At 48.1% G+C, this 25254-nt stretch overlaps 1 protein-coding gene and 1 long non-coding RNA gene across 5 annotated transcripts in view; both read left to right on the top strand.

Annotated features, from left to right (window-relative positions):
- The first annotated feature begins 327 nt into the window (after positions 1 to 327).
- LOC142502287 (uncharacterized) lies at positions 328 to 1310 on the top strand. The gene is made up of 3 exons (XR_012803717.1): positions 328 to 1058; positions 1117 to 1128; positions 1249 to 1310. It is a non-coding gene; the product is annotated as an uncharacterized LOC142502287 (long non-coding RNA).
- Positions 1311 to 1763: 453 nt separating this feature from the next.
- Positions 1764 to 25254, top strand: part of KCNH5 (potassium voltage-gated channel subfamily H member 5) — a 196296-nt gene continuing 172805 nt past the window's right edge. For all 4 annotated transcript variants that reach the window (XM_075614860.1, XM_075614859.1, XM_075614858.1 and 1 more), the window contains exon 1: positions 1764 to 2133. In XM_075614860.1, coding sequence (XP_075470975.1) covers positions 2061 to 2133 — 73 coding nt within the window. In that variant the 5' untranslated portion in view covers positions 1764 to 2060. The remainder of the gene's footprint in view (positions 2134 to 25254) is intronic.

Genomic DNA, 25254 nt, shown 5'->3' with positions numbered 1-25254 from the left:
GTTTTACACTATAGGGTTACATGATACACAGCTCCTCCACTTACAAATTCTATTTAGATGACCCTTCACAGCCACAGTTCTGACCCTGGTGAACTGGATGAAGTTTGCCCAGGTACAGTATATACTGTAGCTGCTTGTGATGCCCTGGCTAATGAGAGGAGTAAGGGGGATGCGTGGAAATAAGAGGCAGGCAACATGGTAGAGAAATAGGGAAAAAAATCTGAATGTATAGGACTGGAGGACAGAGGGAGTGGGTGGAGATTAAGGGAGATCATGCAAAGGGAGAGGTGTGTTAAACATGGGAGGGGTGCTATTGGCTAGAGTGGGAGCACACTGCAAAGGAGGAGGACACATCAGTAAAGCAAAGGGGAATACTGAGGACTAGTGTCTACTGTAAGTGTCTATAGAAAGTGATAGGGAAGGTGGAGCAGAACAATGCAGCAAAGAAGGAGAGCGGAATAAGGAGGTCGCCTGGTAGAGGAATACAAGGGTGCAGAGGGAGTGGAAGCAAGATAACAAGGGCAAGTGCTGCACATGGAGAGAGAAAGCAGGAGTGTGGCTGAGTAGGGAAGGACAAGAAGACCCACGAGGAGTGCAGAGGAAGAGAGAGAGACAGCTGAAGAGGACCCTGGAAAAAAAAGTGAGCAACAAACGAAGAGTGGGTGCTAGGGAAGAGTGGGTGCTAGGGAAGAGTGGGTGCTAGGGAAGACTGGGTGCTAGGGAAGAGTGAGTGCTAGGGAAGAGTGGGTGCTAGGGAAGAGTGGGTGCTCGGGAAGAGTGAGTGCTAGGGAAGAGTGGGTGCTAGGGAAGAAAGGAGAGGAGGATACCCAGAGGAGAGAGAGGATGCGTGCGGAATAAAGGTGTGCAGGAGGAGGACGCGCAGGTAGTTGGAGCTGGGGGGAGAAGGGAAGGCAGTGCGCGGGGTGCAGCAGCAGGGGAGCAGGGTACAGGTGCAGCAGCAGCAGGGCACAGGTGCAGCAGCAGGGCACAGGTGCACCAGGGGAGCAGGGTACAGGTGCAGCAGGAGCAGGGAGCAGCAGCAGGGGAGCAGGGTACAGGTGCAGCAGGAGCAGGGTACAGAGCAGGGTACGGGTGCAGCAGGGGAGCAGGGTACAGAGCAGGGTACGGGTGCAGCAGGGGAGCAGGGTACAGGTGCAGCAGGGGAGCAGGGTACAGGTGCAGCAGGGGAGCAGGGTACAGGTGCAGCAGGGGAGCAGGGTACAGGTGCAGCAGGGGAGCAGGGTACAGGTGCAGCAGGGTACAGAGCAGGGTACAGGTGCAGCAGGGGAGCAGGGTACAGGTGCAGCAGGGGAGCAGGGTACAGGTGCAGCAGGGGAGCAGGGTACAGGTGCAGCAGGGGAGCAGGGTACAGGTGCAGCAGGGGAGCAGGGTACAGGTGCAGCAGGGGAGCAGGGTACAGGTGCAGCAGGGTACAGAGCAGGGTACAGGTGCAGCAGGGGAGCAGGGTACAGGTGCAGCAGGGGAGCAGGGTACAGGTGCAGCAGGGGAGCAGGGTACAGGTGCAGCAGGGTACAGAGCAGGGTACAGGTGCAGCAGGGGAGCAGGGTACAGGTGCAGCAGGGGAGCAGGGTACAGGTGCAGCAGGGGAGCAGGGTACAGGTGCAGCAGGGGAGCAGGGTACAGGTGCAGCAGGGGAGCAGGGTACAGGTGCAGCAGGGGAGCAGGGTACAGGTGCAGCAGGGGAGCAGGGTACAGGTGCAGCAGGGGAGCAGGGTACAGGTGCAGCAGGGGAGCAGGGTACAGGTGCAGCAGGGGAGCAGGGTACAGGTGCAGCAGGGGAGCAGGGTACAGGTGCAGCTTGCCTGGGACACTGAGCATGGTGCTGGCCGGCAGCCACATTACGCAGGCGCACTGTCTCCGGAGCCTGCAGTCTCCCAGCCCTGTGTGCAGCGCCGCCACACTCTCCGCAGCACCCGCAGCCAGAGGAGCGTTACCATGAACTGCTCCATCCCTCCCAAGCCCATTCACCCGGACTCGGTCAGAACCAGCGCCAGGAACAGCACCGCGTCCCAGCCCAGGAGCTTCCCAAGCGCAGGATCATGCCGGGGGGCAAACGGGGGCTGGTGGCGCCGCAGAACACGTTCCTGGAGAACATCGTCCGGCGGTCAAGTGGTAAGAGTTATATCTCATTGTACCTACTGTGATAGCTCAACGTCAGTCCCCCCAACAGGACAGGCTTTTAAGTGGTAAGAGTTATATCTCATTGTACCTACTGTGATAACTCAACTCCAGTCCCCCCAACAGGACAGGCTTTTAAGTGGTAAGAGTTATATCTCATTGTACCTACTGTGATAGCTCAACGTCAGTCCCCCCAACAGGACAGGCTTTTAAGTGGTAAGAGTTATATCTCATTGTACCTACTGTGATAACTCAACTCCAGTCCCCCCAACAGGACAGGCTTTTAAGTGGTAAGAGTTATATCTCATTGTACCTACTGTGATAGCTCAACTCCAGTCCCCCCAACAGGACAGGCTTTTAAGTGGTAAGAGTTATATCTCATTGTACCTACTGTGATAGCTCAACTCCAGTCCCCCCAACAGGACAGGCTTTTATGTGGTAAGAGTTATATCTCATTGTACCTACTGTGATAGCTCAACTCCAGTCCCCCCCAACAGTGACAAGTTGTAGGGTAACTTCCTCTGCAAGTTGGGTGTCAAAGTAGTGACTTAACCCCTGTCACAGCCCTGCATGCACCTCCTGGGAGTGGAGGCGCTAATGGGCAGTGTTAGGGGGTGTGTGTGGGGGGGGGGGGTGGATTCCTCTGCTGTTTGATACCTGTGATGGGCAGATGTGGGATGTTGAATAAGGAGGGGCAGGCAGCCCTGGTATTGCGCAAAGTTTGGTTTCCCAGAGAAGATCCAGGCAGGATGACCGCAAATAACCCAGGGCAGTAACTGCATTAAACTCCACTATAGGGCATATTGATCGAGTACAGTAAATGGGATGGTTCCTGAGCAAGGCGCATTTATTTGCTGAGCTTGATGTCTGTATGTGCCTAAAAGACATAAAGCTGAGTCAACACAAGATCATACAACTCAGAGACATATCGTTGCGAGCCTGTGATGCTGCTTCATTATTTTAACTCTTTTGGCTAGCAAAGGATGTAGGAACACATTTCTGTAAAATGCGTCCCTGGCTCCTCTGGCAGCGAAGAGATTAATATATATATATGTGTTTCTCTTTTATAAGCCACTTGTGACACATTTTGTCCCAGCAAATTATTTCTTGCTGCTCCCATCAGTGCTACAACTCACCCCTTGCTGGGTTTCTTCAAGTTTATTAGTTGTTCATACAGATACATTAATCTAATTTAGTAACACTCTTTGCGTTATATGGTTTTGATGGTAGAGAATGGGTCAATTTAAGAAAATTCAGATTCTACTTTTTTAATCTAAGCCAAATGACATACATTTAGTTTTTGGGGGGATATTAATGTTCTGCGTCTGCCTTAATGCTGCATCTTAACAATACAGTGCATCATGTGATCCATATACAGTATTATACATAGGGATTGCAAGTTTTTTTTCTCATCGTTTTCACCAAAAAAACACCACTTCCATTTTTGCACTTCCAGTTAAAACTGATAAAAAGCAGAAATTAAACATTTCTTATTGAGTTAGACCCCTTGTAGAAACCCAGCCACATATATAAGATACAAAAGAAGTATGGAAAGTAAAAAAAATAAAATAAAAAAAAGTACACAGATTAACAGACTTTAAATGTCTGTCAATTCTGTTCAGTTAACACTGATAAATACAGATTATTATTTTTTTAAATAAAATGAAGGCACCGGAAAAACAAATGCTGATTTCACCAAAAAATAAACCCAGAAAACCATCCCTAAATCTAAATATTGGATGCTTATGGCTTTATTTCAAATATTATCAGTATATCATTTTACTATTTGGGATTAGAGAAACAAGAAATAAAGAATCTTGAAACTTGAATTCCTGTTTTTTTGTTTTGTTTTTGCTCTCGATTGTTAATAATGTGGATGAAAGTGACAATTTAATTATGGATACCCAGAGTTTTACTTTTTTTATTTTTAAAGATGCATATTATTGCTATTTTAGTTTTCCTGCTCAGTTGGAAGATTAAAGGTATCCTGAATATCTGATCATTAGTGGTGCTTTGTAAAATCAGAGATACATAGAATAAAGATCACATATAAAAAAGCTTGCTATTCATGCTATTACTGTACTTGTGGATCACGGTATCAGATTGTATCGTCACTTAGAGATTACCCATTTTAGCCTTTTCTTCCCACAGGAAGTCTGTGCAAAGCGTGTTTATGTAGCTTGGATGTGAGCAATTGTGATGTATTTTGTGACAATGACACACAAACTTGCCTAGGACATGGACACACTAATAATTGCTCTGATTTAACTTTCCTGTACTTGTTTTTCCTGATCCTACATCTTAAACTGACACTTCACCATATTTCCTCACATTCACTGCAGAAGTTAAGTGAATCTTCTGGATATTCATTATGTAAATATCAATCTGTTTTCTTTGACATGGCAGCAGTGTTTTATAGGTGACACAGAGAGAGCTCATGTTTAACCTCTAATAAATTCGGTGATGGTTTCTATATTGGAGTTGCAGTAAAATTGTGTTGCTTCAAAGTGATTGCAGAAAATCTGAGCAAGCCTAACTTCATTAATACTGTTAAATTTCATTGGACCATCTTGCCTTTATCACTCGCCACCAGAGGTCATCACAAATGCTCTTATAGAAGGCTATTCAGCAGTAATTCACACCCTCCTAAAGTGTGCTCAGCTCAACTTGCAGAGCTATAGGAAACCAGTATACAGGTCACACACACTGTGAGCAGGGTTTCTGTGGAAAAAACCCTCCACAATGGGTTAAGATTTACTGTATACAGCTCCTTTCAGTTTCAAAGCACTTTAAAACTGAAATGTAAAGGCTCGCACTTTGGAGTGAGAAATCTAAACGTGTGAATAAGAAACGTCATCTGTGCTGCCCAGCCGCAAACTAGAAGTTAAATGAGGCACTTGGGTCAATACACAATGAGTATAAGAATGTAGTTCACCCCACACGCTTGTATAGTTGAGGCACCCAACGCCTAATACTCAATGTAGTCTCCCCAAATATTTGTGATGACGAATCTTTCTGCCTTGGGAGAATCCTTGTTACACGTTGTTATAAAAGACCACCCAGTAATTTTGAGACTGGAAAATATTTTTTTCGCATCTTTATCTGTAGAATGAGAAGAACTTTTTTTTTCTTACAATCTTTAAAAAATATATATTTATATTATTTACTAAAGTTTTATTTAAAGAAATATTTGTAATAACAGCTAATGGAATTGTCCTTTACACCGTTTCCCAAGTGACTGTTACAAGTCGTCATTTATTTTTAACATATTGATTGGTTTTAAATTGTTACATTTTATCTCCTTTATACTGTACTACAGTACTCTATTATCCTGTCCCTGGTAAAACTTCTTTATAATACACAAGCCTCCTTAAATTACATTTTTGTTCATACCGCTTGTCCCAAGCTTTGTGAGAAACTGTTCTAGTTTACAAACAATAAAAAAAAAATCAAGGACCTTAACAATGCAATAAATCATTTAAACTCCACGAGAGGTTTGCAATTCATACCTTTTCATAATAGCCAAATGGAACAGAGAATACTTATCTAATGGACAAACACAGGTTTTGCTTGGTGAGAAATGAAGCCATTGAACACTTTGCAGCTATTACTCCAGTAGAAGTGTTTTTCAAGCTTTGTTCTGTGGAACCCCGCAGTGAAAAGTTACCAGGGATCCCCTGAGAGACACACTGTACTCTCAGGGGTTGCATGGACAAGCCAAGCATTGTAAAGGGTCCAGTGGTTCTTGAGAGGTTGAAAATAACTGCCCAAAAAGAAAAATGACTAATAGAAGCAATTTCTTATTGGTTGACCACCTATTGCAGGGGAGGCCAACTCCAGTCCTCAAGGGCCACCAACAGGCCAGGTTTTCAGGATATCCATGCTTCAGCACAGGTGGCTCAATGACTGAGCCACTGATTGAGACACCTGTGCTGATGCAGGGATATCCTAAAACACTGGCCCTTGAGGCCTCCCATGACCTACATTATTTCTCTATGGGGTGAGGACTCTTGTTTGTCAGCTGCCCTGTGGTCTGTTGGCCAGTGTCTAGATTTCAACATTAACATTTATGGCTGCCACACGCTTTACAATCAATATTGTGGTACAAGTGGAACATTGTATAGGGATGTGCTTCATTGTAACAGGAAGCGCATTATTCACAAATACTATGTACGTTTACATGGACTCGCGACAGCTGCAATAAGCCACTGCTTCTAAATAAAAAGTAATCTAATGGAGAATTTGAATAAGACATTTAAATGTGGCAAAGAACATTTTGTTCCTGGAATGATATTTTTTATTCCAAATCAGTTAGATGTTTTTTTTTTTAAAGAAAATAGTTTGTTTGAAAGAATTCTTGACGAGTCCGCTTCTCTGCATGGATGTTAAAAGCTGTTTTTTTGGAGCACACTTTTTTAATGCAAAAGAGGAGTTACTGAGGGATTTGCCGGTAAACAGACTATATATAAAAAAATCTATTGTATTACTTTCATGTATTATACATTCCACAGAATATAGGAACATTTACCCATGTGTTAGATAGGTGGGCTGTTGGGAAAACAAATGGATCTTGCATTAGTGATCTGAGACATTTTTATAACGGTATTTCGATGGATTTCTCTAGAATTCTTTTCAATGATTCATGCTTGCGATGGGTTACACTTGCTGCTCATCTACTGTGGGGTAGTTACTTACTACTATTAAATTGCATAACTAAGCTCATGAACAGAATCCATCTGTGTCCAGTTTATAATAGAATTGCCTCATATAACTTGGCACAGACGGTGCTCAAAGGATATCATTTTCTGATTAATTCTCTCTTGTTGTAGGGTTTAAAAGCCAGTGGTGTTATCTTGAGGAACTTGCCAATTATGGTATAAAACAAACAAACAACGGACATGGAGTTATGAGTTCATTTTCCAAGATATTTTAAATGTGTACCAATTTTCTGTTCATAATGACGTTTGTGTACATTTCTAGCTAACAAAAACGAAATGGGATTTATATGGCCAATTATGAACAATATTCAATGCCAATAAGTTTTGAAGCCAAACAATAACTGGAATATTTTTTTAAAGGGTGTTTTTCAATAGGGAAATCTATTAACGTTCTTCATTGTTATTTTGCTTTATATGCAGAATAATATATTACTTTGTAAAGCGGTCATGTGTTCCCCATGCAAAAACAAAGTACTGGAAACCTCTACAGAAAATCCACAAAATGACTTAACAACAATATCACATGGCTACCGTAGATGCTATATTGATAGAATTAGACATAGTATAAATCAGGGGTAGCCAACTCCAGTCGTCAAGGGCCACCAACAGGTCAGGTTTTCAGGATATTCCCGAGTCTTCAACTGAGCCACTGATTGAGCCATCTGTGGGATATCCTGAAAACCTGACCAGTTGATGGCCCTTGAGGACTGGAGTTGCCCACCCCTGCTTTGCAGTATTGAATTGGTACTCAACAGTATAAATGGCAGATTACTACAGAATTTTGCCTGCTGCTTTCTTCATTGGTTCCTGAAAAGAGATTAAGTTGAGTTACCATGTGGCGATGAGATGACGTAAATGAAAACGGATGATAATTGCTTATTGATTAAAATACGTAACTTCCACATTAACAGACTAAATAGTACATTTAAATAATTACGTGGCACCTATAAGCACTTACTAAAGTCTCATCTTTCTTTAGTCTGCATTATTTGAAGTCCCACAAACGACACCATTTATTTAAAGGGACAAAACGACCTTCGCTGGGGCCAAAATATCAACTGAAGATACAGGCTTACATTTGGCATTGAATTGTTTCCATGTAAAAGTTTAACAAATTAAAAAAGTTTTAACAATTGCAGGGTTTGGAAAAATAAATACAAATCTGACCCCCGTGAATCTTGCATCACATAAGCACCTGCTGGGGTTTTATTGATGAATTTCATCTACGCACTGCAGAACATAAATCAGAAACGAATGTACAGTATTTTCATGTCTGTAATTGTGACATTTATACCAGACTTGTATTTTCTTTGTAAAGAGCATTTACTAAAAGCAGGTAGGTCTTTGGCTTTAATTAACATTTGAATTCTGCTGGGGTTAGACTGCCCTAGTTTTAATATGAAGCCAGGGAAGATGCGCTAGCTACTTGTACACTGCAGAGTTAGCAAACACTGTGTGCAGTATTTAGAAACAGACACTGGTGCTGGCAGCTTCTTTCATACTGCAGTAGTGCTCACAGATTTGGCATGCATCATACTCCAAAGACAGATACTGTACTTTTTTGTTTTATTATACTGCAACAAAATGAACCGCATCGCTTACAGATGTTCTGACAACCACCAGCAAACGCGGTGCATACAGTAACTTCCACGCAGTGTTGCACTGCCCTGTTCACCAGTTCCTTGTATTATGCAATGGCCACCAGGGTCAGCCTTGTTCCAGCCGGATTCCCCTGAGCTGAAATGAATGGGGTTCATCTCCGGAGACCCCCTGCTTCAATCCCATGTTAAAAATGAATTAAAACAAGGGCCGCTTGGATTGCTTCTTTAAGGCCGCGCTTATAGTCCCGGCGACGGCGCGCCAAAACTTGATATCCGTCGCGTGCGCCTATAGCGCGTGCGACCGCAACGGCACAACAGAAATCGCTGAAGTCAATGGAATTTGATTTTTCTGGCCATCGCCCGCGTGACGTCAGCGGCACGTGAGCGGTTCAGCCAATGAGGGCGAACCACTCACAGCCACGCCTCCACCACGCAACCCGATCACCCTCTCTTGTCTCCTCCACTATAAGCAGAAATCGCTATTCCAACGGCGACAGATGATGTCACGCGGTCGTGTCGCCGTAGCCGGCACTATAAGCGCGACCTAAAAAGGAAGAACAATCTTTGTTTACAGTGGAAAGACCTTTTTCTTTTTTTCTTTTAAGTGGTGATGGTTTTTACATTGCTGTTTTCCTAGTTTCTCTCTACGCGGGTAAGGATTTCTTGGCTATCTATCACAAATGAAGCTGCAGAGTTAAAACAGTGTTGCAAGACAGCATGACGGGCCTAAATTCACAGAATGGTGCTAACTCCAGAACGCCTCATCTCCCATTCAAATGAAATGGGGGTAAAAGTGTGCTGAATCCTGGCACCTGTGAATTTGGGCCAAAGACAGTCATGTGTCTAATAGAATGATGTCAATGTATTAAGATATATAGGGCCAAATGATGTCAGCAGTAGTATGGGGTCAGTTGGTGCTTTCTGTGATGCACTTGTAACTCCCTTCTGGGTTACTAGTTATACAAGGGGTTAATGTCTGGTGGGTTGTTGCAAAGTAAATGACCTTTCAAATATTGTTGCAACTTGGCTAACTGAAGATTAAGCCCCGCCCCTCTTCTAGAAAGAGCTAACCCTGTCACATGGGATGGGGTGATGTGGTGAGTAGCTCGGCCACTCCCCTGTAACTATAGTGACCTATGAGGTCACTATGTAGTATAAATACGGGTGTGTAGGGGTAGTTGGTCCCTAAACCCCAGGGATGTCCCAATAGCACCAGGCAGACTCCAGGAGAAACAGGAGGGGGTCTCAACTGTCTGTATGTAGTCCTAGTCTAGTAAGTGTGTAACTGTGAAGATGTGTGGCCACCTTTTATTGTTTTCACAGTTGGGGAAAGTGTCCCCAGCCGGACAGGGCCAATTAATATCTGATGTAGGTGCCATGACTGTCCACTAAGTGTAGGGGAGTATGTGCGTGAGAGGTTCACAGTAAGGGATCCCCAAACCTGGGCTCTCCAGAACTGCCACCAACAAGGTTGTCTAACGCCAATCCTTGAAGGATAGGCACACCAGGTTACTGAGTGAGGAGTGCTGGGACATTGTAAGGAGGAAGGGTAGCTGGGAACCCTGATGGAACTACACCCGTAAGCGGAGTCTAGGAACGTGTCTGTGAATGACACCAGTCCATTAAAGTCATGGAAATGCATGTTCATCTTGACCGTGGGTGAGATAAAGTGACATAAGCCGTGTGTACCTCCCCTGTGGAGTGGTCTGGGCTCCAGGGAAGAAAGCTGTACGTATGAAAGTCTGTCCTGTCAATAAACCTGTCCTGTTGTATAACAAAGTTTATGGCGCCCATTTCTTACCTCCCCGAGAGCCTACGCTACCAGCCAGCCAAATGCCAGCACCCTGAAAAGGTGAAGTCTGTGTCACCACACCTACGCTACCTCATAGTAAGGCTGCGCTTATAGTGACGTTGACGCCACCCGCGAAAGTTATAATTTAACTTTCAGCGACGTCGCTAGCGACGGGGTCATCGATTGGTTCAGAGAGAGTCACATGTGGCGACAGTCTCTGAAAAACCAAATTTTCAGTCGCCCGTCGCGCTTACTGTAAGCGCTCGCGACGGAGTCCATTGTTTTGGAGCGCTGTCGCAGGCACTGTAAGTGCAGCCTTACACCTTGGGAGCCGGGCAAGAAGAGGTTACACACTGGATGCTGGTTTGTTTTTTGCACCAGGGAATCTGATACATTTCACTCAATAAGAGATCAGATACATTGAATATATTACTGCAGGGGGGCTCGACTCCAGTCCTCAAGCCCCTCCAACAGGTCAGGTTTTCAGGATATCCTAGCTTCAGCACAGGTGGCTCAATCAGAGGCAGGGACTGATTGAGCCACCTGTGCTGAAGCTGGGATATCCTGGAAACATTACCCTTTAGGGGGGGGTGGGGGGAAAAACGCTTCCATTGAAGCATTTGAGTTATTCCTAAAATGAGGTTACTGTGCTCTAGTGCAGTGGTGCGCAAAGTGGGAGGCGCGACCCCCAGGGGGGGGCGGGCGATTTTGCTGGGGGGGCGCGGACAGTTGCAGAGGTCTTTAAATTAAATGCCGGGAGATCGCGTGAAGCCTCTGTAACTATTTACTTACTGGGATTCAGACGCTCTGTGACATGTTGCCATGGCAACGCAGCGTCGTCTGACTCCGCGGCACCATGTGACATGACGCTTCAAATGAAGCCGCGGGTAATGTGATGTGACATCACATGACCCTGCAGCATCATCTGATGCGGATGAAGGTAGGCGGGGGTTGGGGCGCGAGAGCCGGAGGGAGAGAGACAGGGCGGCGCAGCACTAAATGTTTGTGCTCCCCTGCTCTAGTCATATCCATGTGATTGCTGGACAAAGTGTGTGCTAAAGAAAACTGTGTTCCCAGGATGCAAATACTTACCTAAAATATCATCAACAAAAAAAACAAAGGCTGTATGGTGCTCAACACAGATCACACCTTGAGAAAGAGCGTGTAGCTCGAAACGCGTTGGTGAGGGCCTTTGGGCTCGTTTTTGTACCTATGCATTGATCCATTAAAACGGTTTTCATTTTGGGACCCACTCTCTGGTAGTTTTTTTGTTTCAGTAGTGCTCCAATTCTCCTTCATCTGTTCTAAAATATCATCAAATGTGACTCAAGGCTAGGGGTTGCCAGGTGGCGTGTCCAAAAATACTGGACACAATGATGAAAGGTGCGACGTGCGCCAGAATCATTGGTGGGGAAGAATTTTATATATAAATGACCTGACTGTTACGTCATTTTTTCAAAATTTCACCCCAAGTATTCACCAATTTGCACCAATTTATATTCTATTTCGTAAAAAATCTAGGAGGTGTCTTGGGAGGGAGCGCCCTTCTGAGGATTTTTTAAAAGAAATAGAATATGAAATTGATGCAAATTGGTGCATATGACGTAATGGTCGGATCATTTATAAATGACTGACCTGCAATCATACTGTACATGGCGAGCAATACTAATCTTAAAGCTGCAGTTCAAGCTGCCGATGGGGAAAAAATTATATATATTTTTTTTCCATTCAATAAGTGCATCAATACAATCTGCACACTGATAAGTGGTTAGCTAAGCTGCAGATCAATCTGGTCTCCTGTAATCGATCGCTTGCTCAGGTTATTTAATTCCGTTCTTGCACAGCATTGTGGGCAATGTAGTCCAGCAATATTATGTGACTGGGCAGTTACTAGATACAATTGGTGCACTGCTAGAGAGAGGGCGGAGCTCAAGAGCCAGAGCCTATCAGAAGGGGAAGGGGGCTGTCACTTTGGAAATGCTTCCTACATTAGAAACACTAACATGACTTTAAAACATGTAGCATTAAAACAAAACAAAAACAATTAAACGAGTATTTTCTAATAGTACAGAACTGAGTTATTTAAAAAAAAACACATGTAGGATATTGCTTGAACTGCTGTTTTAATGCTCCTTCCACAAATTCCAAGATTGTTGCACCCCTCCTCATTCTCCCTCCCCTCATCCTCTCACCCCCTCCCTTCATTCTCATCCTCGCCCTCCCTTCATCTTCTCCCACACACACACACACACACACACACACACACAACAGAACAAATACACGCGCACACAACAGAACAAATACACGCACACACAACAGAACAAATACACACACACAACAGAACAAATACACACACACACAAATACACAAACACAACAGAACAAATACACAAACACAACAGAACAAATACACACACACAACAAATACACAAACACAACAGAACAAATACACACAGGGCACAGGCAGGACACTGGACACACCTCTCTGCTCAATGCTTTTCCTCTTTGGCCCCACCCCCAGGCTCCTGCCACCTCCACCCTGATTGGCTGCTGCTGTGTAATGCAGCCAATCAGGATGGAGGAAGCTGCCCAGCCCCCTAGCAGCAGCAGCTCTGCTCTGTCCCTTCTCTGGGGAAGATCGGTTACTAAGGGCCTCATGCAGAGAGCAGCGCTAACAGGGAAAGCGGCATGTTTTGCCGAAATCTGCCTTTAGAAAGGCAGATAATGGAGAGTTTTGAAAGAAGCGCCATTTTTTTTTTTTTATTTACAAATTTCGCCGCGCGGCTGGAGAGAACCTAAATCTCTCCAGTGTTGAAAACGGCCGTATTCAGAGAGGCGCGAACGCCATCTAGTGGTTTTGGCGCGATTTTCAACATTTTGCTTCGCCAGCAAGAAGCTGGAGCTCGGCGGCCGGTGGGGGAGGAAAAAAACCGCGATTTTTTTCCACAAGTTTCAACAGCGCTCATATCGCCGGTTGAAACTCTCCATATGCAGACAGGATTTTAAATGCAGTTTTATGCCCTTTCTGCATATGGAGACTAAAACACGCCAAAAAAGGTACTATTTTTTTCTTTCTCCAATTAATTCCATCGCTGCTCTCTGCATGAGGCCCTAAGTCCGGAGACATAATACCAACATACATGTGTCCCCCCCCGCACACACATACATGTCCCCCCACACACACATACATGTCCTCCCCCCACCACACACATACACACACACGCCCCCCCCGCCCACACATACATGCCCCCCCGCACACATACATGTCCCACCACACTCACACACACACCCCCCCCCCGCACACATACATGTCCCCCCCGCACACATACATGTCCCCCCCACACACAGACACCCCCCGCACACATACATGTCCCCCCACACACACATACATGTCCCACCCCACACACATACACACACACACACACACGCCCCCCCCGCCCACACATAAATGCCCCCCCGCACACATACATGTCCCCCCACACTCACACACACGCCCCCGCCGCACACATACATGTCCCCCCCCCGCACACATACATGTCCCCCCCCGCACACATACATGTCCCCCCCACGCACACACACACACACGCCCCCCGCACATATACATGTCCCCGTCCCCCTGCACACATACATGCCCCCCCGCACACATACATGTCCCCCCCCGCACACATACATGTCCCCCCCGCACACATACATGTCCCCGTCCCCCGCACACATACATGTCCCCCCCCCCGCACAAATACATGTCCCCCCGCACACATACATGTCCCCCCACGCACACATACATGTCCCTCCACGCACGCATATATGTCTCCCCCCGCACACATACATGTCCCCCCGCATACATACATGTCCCCCCCCGCACACATACATGTCCCCCCCGCACACATACATGTCCCCGTCCCCCCCGCAAACATACATGTCCCCCCCGCACACATACATGTCCCCCGCCCTGCGCACATACATGTCCCCGCCCCCCCGCACACTTACATGTCCCCGTCCCCCGCACACATACATGTCCCCCCCGCGCACATACACGTCCCCCCGCACATACATGTCCCCCCCCCGCGCATACATGATCCCGTCTCCCCGCACACTTACATGTCCCCGTCCCCCCGCACACTTACATGTCCCTGTCCCCCCGCACACATACATGTGTATTATCTCATTTTTTGTACCGGGCTGTCCAGTTCAGTACTGGACACCAGGCAGCCCTAATTATGGGACAGACAGATCTGTGCACAAGCCCACAAGCCTTTTTCAGTATATGACATAGGAAACTGATGTGATTTTACAGGCCGTACAGGTAGAGCGCTGGTATACCGCGGTATGTTCACAGAAATGAGCTCTACTTCATGATGCTAAAACGCAAAAGGACTGGCATCGGTCTGCATTACAGCAGCAAAGCAGCAGTTAATTGTGGTTCCACAACAGCTTTTATCTGATATCAAAGCCAAGCTCCCTTCTCCTGCTGGTGATGGTCACATCGGATATTACCAGCTATTCTCTCACAAAGCGGACGAAAGGGATTTATACTAGGGTGATTATGCAAGTCGTTAACACTATTCTTCCTTCCCGTACTATTTTCCTACTATATATGCAAACTATTGTCATTTAATCTGGGTTATTATGTAATATACATACATTTTTTTTAAATTGAAGTACTGTATATTTGATTTAGTTAAAGTTAAATATATATATATACATATGTATCCATTAAGGATACATCAACACAGCAGCAGGTATGCTAGTAATGCCCTGCAGATGTGAAGCAGCGAAGGATTAGTTGAAAAATCCCACATTATGGCAATGTGTGCTGTTCTGCCTTTTCTGCTCCCTCTATCCTAAGCGCTTGAATACACACACACACACACACACATATATATATATATATATATACTAGCTGAGAGACCCGGCGTTGCCCGGGATGTAAATGCGTAATAGGTAGTATTATTTATAAATGGTGGAACAATAGGTGAGTATTTGTTGTAAAGGTTGGATAATAATGTTGAAAAGAAAGATGGAAGAAAATGTAATACGATGTTGTATAAAAATGGTTTATTGTAAACACACCGCAGTACAATGTATATTTTGGTGACATAAGTGATGTGAAAATGTGAGGCGTGTGTCCTGCTAGGGTGTGAGCGGGTGTGAGGCGGCGGGTGGGTGTTCAGTACGGGTGGCGCATGGGTAGTGAGTGCTGGCTGTGGGTCGGGGTCCTGCTAGGGTGTGAGGCGGCGGGTGTGTGGCGAGTGCGGGTGACAGCTGGTCAGTGATATTGTTGCGTAGGGGCAGGAGGCGGCAGGTGTGTGTCGAGTGTGTGGGGTGGGTGAGAGGCGGCGGGTGTGTGTCGAGTGGCGGGTGTCTGTTGAGTGCGTGCAGCGGCTGTGTGGCGCAGGGGTGTGAGCGGTGGGCGGGTGAAAGGCAGAAGTGCGGGTGGGCGAAAGGCAGAGGCGGGAGGGCGGACGAAAGGCGTTGAAGGAGGGGAGGTGAGGTCGGAGGGGTGGTGGGGAGGGGAGGTGAAGGGGGGCGGAGGGGAGGTCGGAGGGGAGGTGAGGATGGGTGGTGAGGGGGGGGTGGTGGGGGATGGTGAAGGGGGGGCGGAGGGGAGGTGAAGGGGGGGCGGAGGGGAGGTGAAGGGGGGGTGAGGGGAGGTGAAGGAGGGGTGAGGGGAGGTGAAGGGGGGGTGACGGGAGGTGGAGGGGGTTGCCGGGAGGTGAAGGGAGGGGGGGGGGTGACAGGAGGTGAAGGGAGGGAGGGGTGACAGGAGGCGAAGAGGGGGGGTGGTGACAGGAGATGAAGGGGGTGTGAAGGGAGGAAGGGAAGGGGGAGGTGGAGGAGAGGGAGGTGGGGAAGGGGGGGAGGTGGGGGAAAGGGTGAAGGGGGGAGGTGGGGGAAAGGGTGAAGGGGGGAGGAGTGAAGGGGGAAAGGGGGTAAAGGTGGGGGAGGGGAAAAGGGGGGAAAGGTGGGGGAGGAGGGAAAGGGGGGAAAGAGGGGGGAAGGAGGGTGGAGGGGGGAAGGGGGGGGAGAGGGGGGATGGGGAAATGGGGGAGGTGGAGGAGGGTAAGGGGGGAGGTGAGGAGGGTAAGGGGGGAGGTGGAGGAGGGGAAGGGGGGAGGTGGAGGAAGGGAAGGGGGGAGGTGGAGGAAGGCAAGGGGGGAGGTGGAGGAGGGGAAGGGGGGAGGTGGAGGAGGGGAAGGGGGGAGGTGGAGGAGGGGAAGGGGGGAGGTGGAGGAGGGGAACGGGGGAGATGGAGGAGGGGAAGGGGGGAGGTGGTGGGAAGAGGGGGGAGGTGGTGGGAAGGGGGGAAGAGGGGGGAGGTGGTGGGAAGAGGGGGGAGGTGGTGGGAAGGGGGGAAGAGGGGGGAGGTGGTGGGAAGGGGGGGGGAGGTGGTGGGAAGGGGGGGGGAGGTGGTGGGAAGGGGGGGAGGTGGTGGGAAGGGCGGGGAAGGGGGAGGTAAGGGGGGAGGGGTGAAGGGGGAAAGGTGGGGGAGGGGAAAAGGGGGGAAAGGTGGGGGAGGAGGGAAAGGGGGGAAAGAGGGGTGGAGGGGGGGAAAGAGGGGTGGAGGGGGGGAAAGAGGGGGGGGAAGGGGGTGGAGGGGGGGGAAGGGGGTGGAGGGGGGGAACAGGGGAGATGGAGGAAGAGGGGAGATGGGGAAGAGGGGAGATGGGGGAAGAGGGGAGATGGGGAAAGGGGGGAGGTGGAGGAGGGGAGGTGAGGAGGGTAAGGGGGGAGGTGAGGAGGGTAAGGGGGGAGGTGGAGGAATGGAAGGGGGGAGGTGGAGGAGGGGGGGGAGGTGGAGGAGGGGAAGGGGGGAGATGGAGGAGGGGAAGGGGGAGATGGAGGAGGGGAAGGGGGAGGTGGTGGGAAGAGGGGGGAGGTGGTGGGAAGTGGGGAGGAGGGGGGAGGTGGTGGGAAGGGGGCAGGAGGGGGTGGTGGGAAGGGGGGGGAGGGGGTGGGAAGGGGGTGGGAAGGTGGGAAGGGGGGGAGAAGGTGGGAAGGGGTGGGCGGTGGTGGGAAGAGGGGGGAGGTGGTGGGAAGGTGGGGAGGTGGTGGGAGGTTGTAAGGGGGAGGTGGTGGGAGGTTGTAAGGGGGAGGTGGTGGGAGGTTGTAAGGGGGAGTGAGGGAAGGTGAAGGGGGGTGAAGGTGGGGGTGGGGGTGAAGGTGGGGTGGAGGGGAGGTGGAGGGGGGGGGGGTGGAGGGGAGGTTAAGGGGGGGGTGGAGGTGAGGTGAAGGGGGGTGGAAGTGAGGTGAGGGGGGGGTGAAGTGGAGGGGAGGTGGAAGGGAGGGGAAGTGTAGTGAGGGGTGGGTGAGGGGAGGTGGAGGGGGGGTGGAGGGGATGTGGATGGGAGGGGAAGTGTAGTGAGGGGTGGGTGAGGGGAGGTGAAGGCCGCTCACTCACCCGTCCGGCAGCTCCCACGTGGATCTGAGGCGGGAGGCAGCGTGTTGTGGCCGCTCCCCCGCTGACTGTAGCGGCGCCGGGGGGGGGGGGGTGGAGGGGAAGTGAGTGAGGGGAGGTGATCACTCCGCTCCCCCGCTGAGTGTAGCGGCGCCGGGGGGGGGGGGGTGGAGGGGAAGTGAGTGAGGGGAGGTGATCACTCCGCTCCCCCGCTGAGTGTAGCCGCGCCGGGGGGGGTGGAGGGGAAGTGAGTGAGGGGAGGTGATCACTCCGCTCCCCCGCTGACTGTAGCGGCGCCGGGGGGGGTGGAGGGGAAGTGAGTGAGGGGAGGTGGATCACTCCGCTCCCCCGCTGACTGTAGCGGCGCCGGGGGGGGGGGGTGGAGGGGAAGTGAGTGAAGGGGGGTGAGGGGACGTGAAGACCGCTCACTCACCCGTCCGGCCGCTCACTCACCCGTCCGGCAGCTCCCACGTGGAGGGAGGGGGGGGGGTGAAAGCGCGGGAAACAGGAAGAGGCGGGAAACAGGAAGAGGCGGGGCCTCCTGGACCGGTGGGGAAGAGAGCGGGAGATGTGCTGCTAACACTGTGAGGCCCGCTAATGTATGTAACACCCCCCCCCGTGTGTGTGTGTGTGTGTGTGTGACTGTGTGTGTGTGTGTGTGTGTGTGTGAGACAGTGTGTGTGTGTGTGAGACAGTGTGTGTGTGTGTGTGTGTGTGTGTGTGTGTGTGTGTGTGTGAGACAGTGTGTGTGAGACAGTGTGTGTGTGTGTGTGTGTGTGTGAGACAGTGTGTGTGTGTGAGACAGTGTGTGTGTGTGAGACAGTGTGTGTGTGTGTGTGTGTGTGTGTGTGTGTGTGTGTGTGTGTGTGTGTGTGTGTGTGACAGTGTGTGTGTTTTTTTTTTTTTTTTTTGTGGACCTTTGGCCCGTCGCTCCGCCTCAGGCCAATGAGAGGTGTGGGGGGCGGGCCAAGGGGGTGGTGTGAGTGTGTGAGGCCAATGATAGGTGTGCGGGGGCGGGCGGCCCAAGGGACCAATGAGATTGCCGCTAGGGACACCGGATATCCAGGCAGGCAGGCAAACATACAGTGCTTTCACTAATATAGTATAAGATATACATATACAGTACACACACATGCACACACGCACACACATACACACAGTACACTCAGTGTATCAGTCTTAGGCCTCGGCCATGTTTAGTGCTTGCTCAGCCATGTTAGGCGCGCTCCCGCTCAGCACTGAGACCCTACAGCCGCAATTAGAACGGCTTTAGTAGGGGCCCGCCTACGCTTCCGCAAGCGCGCGTAAGCATAGGTCTTAGGGAAATTTAAAATTCCCCTACTTGCCGGCGCGACAGGCCGGTCACGTGAGCGGTTCGCCCAATGAGGACCCGCCCGCCCCCGGCCCGCCCCCTGACGGCCCGCTGACAGTGCGTGCAACCGCAAGGCCAGGGAAAGCACCCGCTTTCCCTGCGCCTCAGCGCACCTCAGCACGCCAGCAGGGAGCCTGGCCGAGGCCTTAGGGCTGCAAAACTGGAGCATCTAATGCACCATATTTTTCCATCGGAGCAAAAATTCCCATTGTACCACGGACCCTGTTCTTTGGGGGATATTATTTTGTTCCACTTTTTGCTTTGCTTTGATACATTGGGGAGGATGCATCAATGCAAATTGCGTAATTTGTCATTGTGCGTCTTTGTGTTGAGGTAGCAAGGGTTTTGCTCCCAAGTTTTGTGACGTTTGCTTCACCTTGCAGTTTGGGGAGTGACAGCACGAGGCGTTAGGGAGGAGTCGCATGACGCACAGATTGTACTGCCTCGAGTTAGCGCGTCTCAAAATCCGCCAGATCCGAGGTAACTTTTCCGGACAGCAATTTGCATCAGATATTAGGCTGCGGCCCCACTGGCGATGACCGCGCTCATGTTTGAGAGTGGTGACGTCACCAGCTCTCTAAAAGCATGAGCACCGGGTGTCCTGCCTATTTTGCAAGCGCGGACGGGGGCGGCATTGCGGGCAAGTTGAGCACGCTTCAAAATCTCTTTTTTTTTTGTCTACCGAAGCGCCAAGCTTGGGAGGGCGAGTGCGTGCGTGTGTGTGCGCACCGCGTGAGCGGGGACAGGCCAATTTAAATTGCAGGAACTAAACTCAGCAAGCACCGCGCATTCAGCGCTAGCGTGGACGCAGCCTAAGAAACAAACTTCTACGTGCCCTTTCTTTGAGCAGACTCATCTCCCCCATTGCATCCTGTGGAATGCTGGGAAATCGCCTGCATTCCCACGGCTATCTGGAAATTGCAGGGTAGTTGGCATTAATAATATTAAACTACTGTACAGCGTCTGTGGCTATTCTGTGCAGAGAGGAAGTAATTGGATTACATAACTTTGTGTTAACCTGGGTCACGGCATGAAAAGAAAACAAGAAAAAAGCACATTACCGGTCTTCTGGCTCCTAGAAATTGGCTGAATTAAGAATGTTCACCTTTTCAGTTGAAAATAATTCAACAGTTTAACATTTATTTTACATTAATTTAACATTTATTTTGGGACACTTGGGATTCATTCACAGTTACATTTTAATGTATTTATCTCCTTTACCAGCGATCATTTTTAAGCTGCTTCAGGTGGACTGATGATGTCATCATTGGAGTGACATCACAAAGACTCAATCACCTACTTTTATGCAGAGTCCCCACTTTTAATGCGGGGGGGGGGGGGGGGAAAGATGATTTTATGACTTTAAAAAATACCTGATGCCTAATTTACGATGTCTGCTAGTTTGCATGTAGAATGAGCTGGGAGCTCCCATTATGTCACAATTGTTTGTATTATTACACGGCAAAGAGTACTTGGATAAACTTCACGGTTCCCGAGATTCTGCTTCAGTCACCAGCTTACTTCCTGGATTTTTAAAGATGGTGCTCACAGGCATCCAACAGGATGCTACAACGTTATCTCCCCTGATGTTGCTGCTTCCTGTTAACAAGCGGAACCCACCGGCAAATCGGAGCGGAACACTGGCCACAAAAAATGAAAATACCTGGGGAAACAGTGAGTCCCTGGAGCTAGAAAAAAGTGCCGTTCAGCTCCAGGGGACACACTGGTTTGGACTGTGTGTGTGTGTGTGTGTGTGTGTGTGTGTGTGTGTGTGTGTGTGTGTGTGTGTGTGTGTGTGTGTGTGTTTTTTTTTTTTTGAGTAGGTGGGAGTTTTAAAGGAGCAATCCAAGATCCTCATTTTATTAAAAAAAATGTTTTTACCCAGGATTGAAGCAGGGGGTCTCCAAAGCTGAATCTAATTTCCGCTCCGTGGATCCCCTGCTTATCTCCGTAGCTAATTAAAATCAGAGACAGAACATAAAACACAGACAGAGCTCAGTTTTTAGCACATCCAGTGAAACTCATTCATATAAATGTATGTATGCCTAAATATATATGTATACATATCAAGTAAAATGGTCTTTTAGTTTAACATTTTTGGCCAAAAAACTGAGCTCTGTCTGTGTTTTATGTTCTGTCTCTGATTTTAAATATATATTGCCATGCTCAGTAGCACTCCTCTGTGACACTCATATGCTTATATATATGTTGTGGTTATTTTGGGGGTTCAATAGGAGCTTGTTAGGTGTCCAGTATGTATCTCCGTAGCTGGCTGGGCTTTAAAGTTTAAATGTCACGCGGGCCCATAGTAAGCCGTTACTGATGACGTCACAGCTTCCTATTGGTCCGCAGGGCGCAGGAGCGTTGAACAGCGGCCATTACGTGATCCCTGGTAGCAGAGCAGCTACTGGCACCTACGGCAGAGGTAAGTATCTCAAGAAGCCAGGGTCCCCAGAGCTGAAATTAATGGGGTTCAGCTCCGGAGACCCCCCCGCCCCTACTTCAATCCTGGGTAAAAAAAAATGTTTAAAAATAAGAGCTTGGATTGCTGCTTTAAATGAGAACGTGTAGCTCCATTACCAACACAAGCTAGCACCCAAGATCCACTGTACTATCTTTACAAATAAGCATTAGCAACATGTGCAAGTTGAGGAGAGCACCGGAGAGGATCTCAGACTGCGATACCTGTAGCTGTCTGTTTTAGTTTCCCGTGCTCCAGTAACACCTCGTGCTAAAAACAAGTAATGGATCGCTCATCAATATTGCACAAAATAAGTGCAGGGCAAGGCTACGGAGGACCATGCAGATTTCCAGGAGAGAGAATTTGCTTAGAAAAATACATTGTGTAGAAAAGGCTTTAAAGAGGCTAATTATTCTCATTGTGGGGTGCCTGTAATGTATCCCGTACCATCCAGCTCCCTTACGCTTGGTTTTATTAAAGCAGCAGTCCACCCATATCAGTTTATTTTTTATTTTTTTAACATTAACTTTTTTTTTATCCGATGCTCCGTTCAGGAGATGTGTTTTGTAATATTAAGTGTCTCTGGGGGGTTAAAATGAAGCTCTCCCCAGGGCCAATTGCAGGCGGAAGGTTGTCGTGGCAACCTTGGATGCTAGAGATGAAGAAAATCATGAAACCTTGTAACCCTCCTTTCCCGGTTCTTAAGTTTACATCAGTTGACTACTGGATCCATGCAGGCCAGGTGTAGATAAACTGATGGAGTAATAATTGGCGCCAGGAACTTCTATAGTACTGCCAGGAGCTTTATTAACAGCCGATGGTAATACTCTTCACATTGAGACATTTCACAATATTCACAGTACTGATATATTTGGACTATTGTTTGGGGAGGGGGTGGGGGGGGAGAGAGGGGATGGTGTCTGGTGGGGCGGGGGTCCTCAAGGGCTGAATCAATACACTGAGTTCTGGTGACCCCTCTTCAGTTCCTGAGATACTTACTGCTGAAATTATCAGCATTACTTCCTGGTTTGTAAACTATTTAAATGGCCATCCAATTGGAACCGCCGATTTTTCCGCTTCCGCGCATGCGCGACCTCGGCCGTCCCCGTTCTGCGCATGCGCAGACATGGCGGCCCCCTTGCCGGTACCGCTGGAAAAAAACGGAACAAGCGCAGAATGTTATGAACACGGGAACAATTGGGAAACGCTGTATGAGCGGAACGCCGAAAAGCGGGGCCCTACTGTATTTGGATTTCGTTATCAATCAACCGGAAAAAGTGCTACATTTGCAAGCTGCATTTTCTAGGCGTTTGCTCCCTTCCCTCAGAGAACTGATTGAGAATGTGTCGCCAGGGAATTACTCCACGCCTACTGAAACCCCTGATACATGTGTAACCTCTCTGCGTAGCATTGTCAGGCCGCTGGGCTCAGATCACTGGCAGCAATGTGATTAAGCCCCAACGATTTCTATTGGAATATTTAAAGGAGAAATAAATAAATCCTATTACATTGATTGACTCCTGTGCTAAATTTAAAATCAATAGTGTTAATTGGCTTTTTTTTTTGTGGAGGGGTTTTAAACATAGTGTTTATTCCTCAGCAACTCTTGTTTGCGACTGCATCAAGAGCAGAGATCCTTGCCGCATTTTATTAATGTTGGATATTAATTAACCAAATCCAGTGGTCTGTGCTCTATTTGTTCTACACTTTGCTCATTAGTGAAGCAGCTGGCAAATTACTTGTAAACTTTTCTTACAAGAGCATTTCGCTTCATTTCATTAATTTGCTCTTTTTGGTTGCTTTAGCATAAGAAAGGTAAGTTACAGCGTGCACAGCTATTTCTTAAAGCTGCAGTTCAAGCAATATCCTACGTGTGTTTTAAAAAAAAAAATACAACAGTTCTGTACTATGAGAAAAAACTTATAGCATTAAAAAAAATTGTAAGACCTTTTTAATGTATTCTAATCTAACAGGCATTTTTGTTCCTATAGCAACCATATACAAAGTCACATCCCCTTCCCCTTCTGAAACAGCATCACCTTTTTGAGCCCTGCCCTCCCTAGCAGTGAACCAATTGAATCAAGTGCCTGCCTGGTCACATGATCTTCCTCACAGAACTTTGTCTGTCAGTGCAGCAGAAGATTACCCAAGATGCATTTTGTGAACTCCTAGCCGAATTTCAGTGAAAGATTTACAGGAGAACGGATCGATCAGCAACTTAGCTAATCACTTGTCAGTGTGCAGATTTTATTGCTGCGCATTTTGAATGAAAAAAATGGCTGAAAAGCGTTTTTTTTTTCACTTTGCAGTTAACTTGATTTAAAAATATGTAAAAGACAAAAATAGCTATTCTGTAACAACGTTTGATACAATTCTAAGGTATTAAGATGGTAGTGACTCCAAGATACTCTTGCTTGGTTATTATATTATTTTCTTGCCAGAGCACAGGGCTATCTTAAGAATTTTTGGGGCCCCCCGACTAAGTAAATTGGGGACCCCACCCACTAAGGTCAGATTTAACTCAGCAAATTTAGGATGGCACTATTTCTTTCAATTGTACGAGTGACGCTGGGGGTCTCTGGAGCTGAACTGTGTTAATTTCAGCTCCAGGGACCCCGTGCTTCAAGAGATACTGGCACCCCAGGTCAATAGGAAGCGTCATATAGGACGTCATCATTTGGCCCTCGTGACCAGGACATTTAAACTCCACAGATACCGGCACCACCCGGTAAGTATCTCTGGAAAAGGGGGTCCCCGGAGCTGCAATTAATGGGGTTCAGCTCCGGAGACTTCCTGCTTCAAACTAATAATAATAATAATAAGAAGAAGAAGAATCAGGCAGTACTATATGTTTTGTTGCTTTAAATACAGTATATGGTTTTTATTGAATAACTTCAAAACTTTTATTTGAAATTCTGCAACTATTAATACAAATATTTTTATTTATCTACATTTCTTTCTGGTTTTTTTTATTAACTATTTTAGAATAAAAAAAAGTTTTAAAAGTTAGGCTATATAAAATTAAAAGCGATTTTATATACTGTTGTAATCACTCCAAAAAATAAATGATTTAAATAATGTTTGCTGCGTTCAGGTAAAACGACAAATTTAAAATGACATTTTGCGCCATATTTGCAGAGCACCTGAAAGGTCTGGGGTACTATCCATTAGCACAGCGGTGCGCAAACTGGGGGTCGCGAAACTGCCTGCGGGAGGGGTGGGGGGCGCTGTTTACAGAGGCCCTGCGCGCTTCCAGAAGGCACTTAAATTAAGTGCCGGGGGAGCTGCAGGGCCTCTGTAAACCTTTACTTACCTTGGCTCCACACTCGTCGCCATGGCAACTCTGCGGCAAATGACGCAGCGAGATCATGTGATGTGCCGACGCCGGAGCCAAGGTAAGTGGGGCTGAGGGGGGGGGTGGCGCGGGGTGAGGTGACCGCCGACGGGGGTGTAGGGAAAATTGTTTGCGCCCCCCTGCATTAGCACATGCCTTGAGATAGCACTGCTGGGGCTCTACCAATGGCTGCTTAGAAATCCTAGCTAACTAAAAGGTTACCCTTTTCTGTTTTTATCCTGGTAAACAAGGCAAGCTGCTCAATTTGCCTCCAACCCCTGTCAGCGTGATGCGTCACACATTTACAACAGAAGGGCAAACCTGGAAGAAATGAAAAGAGTGAACTTCAATGAATCCGAAGAAGCATTTCTACAAACGGAGCCAATGACAGTGATATGGTTCAAAAGTTCCACTTCGGTCATTGATGCCTTAAACATTGTCT

This window comes from Ascaphus truei, chromosome 9, assembly GCF_040206685.1.
Source record: "Ascaphus truei isolate aAscTru1 chromosome 9, aAscTru1.hap1, whole genome shotgun sequence".
NCBI lineage: Eukaryota > Metazoa > Chordata > Amphibia > Anura > Ascaphidae > Ascaphus > Ascaphus truei.
The sequence above is the reverse complement of the archived record's forward strand: the minus strand, read 5'-3'. Positions and strand labels throughout refer to the sequence as shown.